The sequence below is a fragment of the Phascolarctos cinereus genome, unplaced genomic scaffold, assembly GCF_003287225.1.
Source record: "Phascolarctos cinereus isolate Bilbo 61053 unplaced genomic scaffold, phaCin_HiC Scaffold_4;HRSCAF=312, whole genome shotgun sequence".
In the NCBI taxonomy this organism is placed as follows: Eukaryota; Metazoa; Chordata; class Mammalia; order Diprotodontia; family Phascolarctidae; genus Phascolarctos; species Phascolarctos cinereus.
Window position 1 is genome coordinate 87,085,016 of NW_027555847.1, and position 4,428 is coordinate 87,089,443.

A 4,428-nucleotide genomic window follows, 5' to 3' on the forward strand; every position below is an offset into this window, starting at 1 on the left:
TCCAGGTGATGGTGGCCAATTGGATATCAGAAAAAAAAATTGCTTGAAACGTTGCCAGCCAATCAGACTCTCTTCCAGCCCAGGATTCTGCCTCTCCCACCCAGGGAACAGGCTGCTACACCGAGCCCCTCTTTTCCTTTTTCTCCCATCTCCCCTCACCCCGTTGGAGACTCAGGCGCCTTACTGCGTCATTGCCGGGCATCCTCCCTGGTAACAATACTGGCTCTGCTCCTTCATCAAATCATGAGATTTAGAACTGGAAAAGACTTTAGACATCAACCAATCCAGTCCCCAGAAACTGAGGCCCAGAAGGGAAGATATCTGCCCAAGGCAAGTTTGTAGGCTACCTAAACCATGGAACCAGCCCCCTTCTCACTGCCTGCTCCCAGTCGTGGCCCTGTCCCAGCATCCTGGGACCATGCCTCAAAGCCAGCTGGGATTCTCTTCAGACCAAATGGTGCAATGTAGCATATTGTGCAGTCAAGGGGTCAGGATCTGAATCTTTGCTCTGCTAGATTCTGTGTGACCTTGGGCAAATCTCTTATCCACTCTGGGTCTTAGCTTCTGCATATGGACAATGAGAGAATTGGTAGAATCTGAATCCTGTAATCCTGTGATTCTAAGGGTGGGGTATGCCTGGTGTACCCCAAAGACCCTGCTGAGCTGTCTTAGGGGCAGGGCTCCTCCCTCAAACCCCTTTTGCTCCCTGCTAAGGAAGGAGAAATCGGGGTCTGATAGAAAACCCTTTATTGTCCGTGGTTGGGGATGGGGGTGGAGAGAAGAGGTGTCAAATGTAACCAATGACATCATTGCAAATGATGGGCTGACGGCTGCGGCTCCTCATAAGAGCAGCAAAGTGAGTAAAGTCTGAAGCAAGGTCCGGTGAGGGGAGGGGGCACCCAGGGGCAGGGGGGCAGGACAGGCGCTTGGCGGCCATGGCTGCTGGGCTGCTCCTTTGGGGGGCTGCCACGGCTCCAGAGGGGCCCCGGGCCCGGCCCCCGCCCCCACCCAGCCTGCGCCTGAGATGGTCCGAGAGGTTGAGCAAGAAGTGGTGGGGCTTTCCCAACCAGCGAGGGGGCGCCGACGGGCACCCTTCACCAGCTGCCTCAGGAAGCTCCATCCAGTTCTCCACCAGGTCTGCGAAGCAGTTATCCCCTAGCACCAGGGGCTGGCGGCTTCGGCTCCGGGACAGTAGACACGCTGTCCAGTCCTCTGCATCTAGTCCCCGCCACTGCTCCAGACAGATGTCAGAAGTAGATTTGGGGCGCGGTCGACGTCCAGATGGGGGGCTGGTTCGGCCCCGTAGGCGGCCCACCCTCCTAAGCACTGGCCGATCCTCATCCCTCCAGGTGCTCCCTGACACCTCTGAGTAGCCTGAGTCCCAGTCTAGGGTGCGTTCACAGTGGGACAGTGCAGCTCCCTCCTCCTCGTCCTCTTCTAGGCAGCAGGCCGAGTCTGCTTCGGAGGCATCCGAGGCTCGTGGTGGGTGGCAGGGCCGGGGGCCACTGGCTGGCTCTGGGGGGGGTGGCTGTGAGGGACCCTGCATCCGTGGGGAGCCTGGCTCTTCCCGCCCGCACAGCTGAAGGAGAGAGGAAAGAGCAAAGGTCAAAGCCATTCGATATTACCATCCCTATTTTAGAGATGCAAGAGAGAAAGGTCTCACTGCCTGCTTCCAGTAGGCACTCAGTGAAGACTGTTGGTTGTCATGAGAGCTGGGATTATTCCATCTTCATATGAAATATGGGGAAACTGAGGCACTGAGCAGTGAAAACCTCTAACCCATATAACGAATTAATAGCAAAGGCTGGACTAGAATAAATTTTAGCAACACTTTTATTGTTCTTACGTTATAACACATAAGGACAAGTATTCTTATTTTGCAGATGAGGAAACTGAGGTAAAATGACTTGCCTAAGGTTACAAAGCTGGTAAATGGCAGGCCAGGGACATGAACCTCCACCTCCAGGATCAAGCACAGTGCTCATGCTTTATGCTGGGTCCACCCTGAGATTCCCTCCTCTCCCCCATCCCAGCTTTTCACATTTAGCCTAGAAGGAGTCCAGATTTGCAGGGGCCAAGAGTATCTTCCTGCTAGTGGAAAATGTTATGGGGGAGGGGGGACTGGGCCCCAAGTGCTCTGTCTAATTTGGGGTATTGCAGCCTATTTCCTCCAATGGGGGCACTTATATCATGGGGTAGCGCATACCAGAAACAGGTGGGACACCTACCAAAAGCCTGCCTGGCCCCCTGGCACGCGTAACCCTGCCCAGCCGGCAGCAGCTGCCACGTGCCTGGCCCCCCAACCTCCTGGCTCCCTGCTTTCTTCAGGCTGGCAGGCTGCAGCATGTTCCCCAGCAGGCAAGTCAGCACCCGCTGCAGGCAGCCCGGGGGTGGTGGAGAGCAGGCATGGAGAAGTTGGGCCAGGATGGGTCGGGCTGGGCTGGGCTGAGCTGAGCTGAGCTGGGGAGGAGGAAAGGAACTAGGGCAGGGCAGAGTAAGGGAGCCTGTATGCTGACCCAGGGAGCTACTGTCTCAGCCCCCCATTCCAATCCTAGTTCTATCCTGGCTCGAGTAAGGGGGAAGCAGCCCCCGGAACATGATAAAGTCTCCCCTTCTTCCCTCCTGTCCTTGTCACACTCAAGCTAGCTGAGTCCCCCCCCTCCCTTTTTTACCCCTAGGCCCATAACTGGCAGCAGACAGCCCTCCTCGCTCCGACCCACCCAACCCCCCACCCTCAGTCAGCTACAAAAAGCACAGCTGTTGAGATAGAAGCTGCTAGATATATGAGTTCCTCCTGGCTACCATTGGAGCCGGGTAGGCTTAGGTGCCTGCCTGCCTGCCTGCCTTAGTTTCTCCCTTTGTGCTCAAAAGCCTTTTTTCCCCCTTTCTTGGATGTAGAAGGTAGGGGGAGGGAGGCCCTCTGCCAAGCATGGCTAGCCAGGATGTTGTTACCTGATGCCCGGGACAGCCCCCAAAGTTCCCCAACCGTCCGAAACCCAACCCCAGCCATCTGCCAGGGCAGCTCCAGCCAGCTGGGGTGCCCCTCCCCCAGCCCCACACGCGTGGGCAAACACGGACCTAATATAGGACCACAGGTCCTCCATAACCGTGTCTGCAAAAAGCCCCCATCCCTGAATACTCACTACCCATAGAGATGCCAAGTCCAAGGTACTATGTTCCTCTAATACATCTATGGTGGGGTGAGCTGGCTGGGGAGTGGGGGCGGGGACAGCTACTTCCTGTCTTGTTCTGGGGTCAAGGCTGTCGGAGGAGAAACTGAGCCTTGGGGTGCCCCAGAAATCATTCTAGTTTCTCTTCCTGGGGAGCAGGCCTCTGCCTTCCCAAGATTCCCCCTCCACTAAGAACCCACCTCAGTGCCTAGCAGAAAAGTAGCAAAGGAGCTAGCTGCTCCCCAATTCTCTAGGGGTCCCTCCACAGTTCCCCACTGTGCCTACTCCCCAGGTCTGCACTGTCAGGGCAGAAAGCTCACCAACTCCAGACGGAACTGTCCCAGGAAGCTATCCAGCCGGGAGCTGCGCATTCCCGACTAGGGAGAAAGGCCCCAACTGGGGCCAGCACCTCCCCCCCCAGGCCCTCTCCACTCCAGCAGCCGCTGCTACAGGACGTCTGTGGCTTGGGCAGGGATCGCTGGAGTGGAGTTGGGAGGACGGACGGCTCTGTTCTCCCTCTCTCCTGCTGCTCCCAACATCTGGCTGCAGCCCAGGCCGCGCCCCTCCCACAGTCAGCCAATGAGGCAGGGAAGTGTGGGGAGGGTGGACAGAAGGGGGGCTGTAACTGGAGCCCCCGCCTCCAGCTAGAGGAAAGGATCGGGAGACCTAGCCCTGGGGAACAGTATGGTGACCCCCTCCCCCATTGTACCCTCTCTAGGCCACTCTCAGACTGTTTGGCATCCCAGCTCTCTTTCCTGAGCTTGTCCTCCCCACCTCCCAAAAGTGATGGGACCAGAGCTTTCTGTGGGACAGGGCATGTGTGGGAGAGGCTCCTGGGCGTGTGGATGGGTGTTTGGAACAGTGATTGGGCTGGTGAGAAAGTCGGAATTTAAAACATAGAATTTAAAACAATGTCAGATTTGGAAGAGATCTTGGAACAAAATTTAGAACATCAGGGCCTGCTGTCCTTCTCGAAATCCACTCCCCCTCCTCATCTCCTGTCAAAATCTCTCTTCCTTCATGGCACACACAGCTCAGGTGCCAGCATCCCTCATTAGAAGGAAACCTCCTACCAAGTGGGTATCGTCTCCTTCCTTTTCTATTTATGGCCAGCACCCAGCACAATGTTAGCACCCAGAGTAAGTGCTTAATAAATACTTGTGGATTACCTCTGATTCACCCCAGCTGGATGATTTCTCTAATATTCTTTGAACACTTTTCCTGGTTCTTTGTCTTTGCTCCTATCACTTCCCTACCT

The 4,428-nt window shown here is 56.0% G+C and overlaps 1 protein-coding gene across 3 annotated transcripts; it reads right to left on the reverse strand.

Moving 5' to 3' along the window:
- Positions 1-730: 730 nt before the first annotated feature.
- On the reverse strand, positions 731-4,151 carry INKA1 (inka box actin regulator 1). Of its 3 annotated transcripts, none has more exons than XM_020998900.2 (2): positions 3,491-4,151; positions 731-1,579 (listed from the first exon to the last, which is right to left on the reverse strand). In XM_020998900.2, exons 1-2 carry the CDS (start codon positions 3,539-3,541, stop codon positions 788-790), a joined length of 843 nt encoding a protein of 280 aa, XP_020854559.1. In that variant the 5' UTR covers positions 3,542-4,151; the 3' UTR covers positions 731-787. The 3 variants fall into 3 exon arrangements, with proteins under 3 accessions (XP_020854559.1, XP_020854561.1, XP_078008491.1); XM_020998902.2 differs by lacking the exon at positions 3,491-4,151 and adding an exon at positions 3,144-3,454; XM_078152365.1 differs by lacking the exon at positions 3,491-4,151 and adding an exon at positions 2,229-2,315.
- Positions 4,152-4,428: the final 277 nt, after the last annotated feature.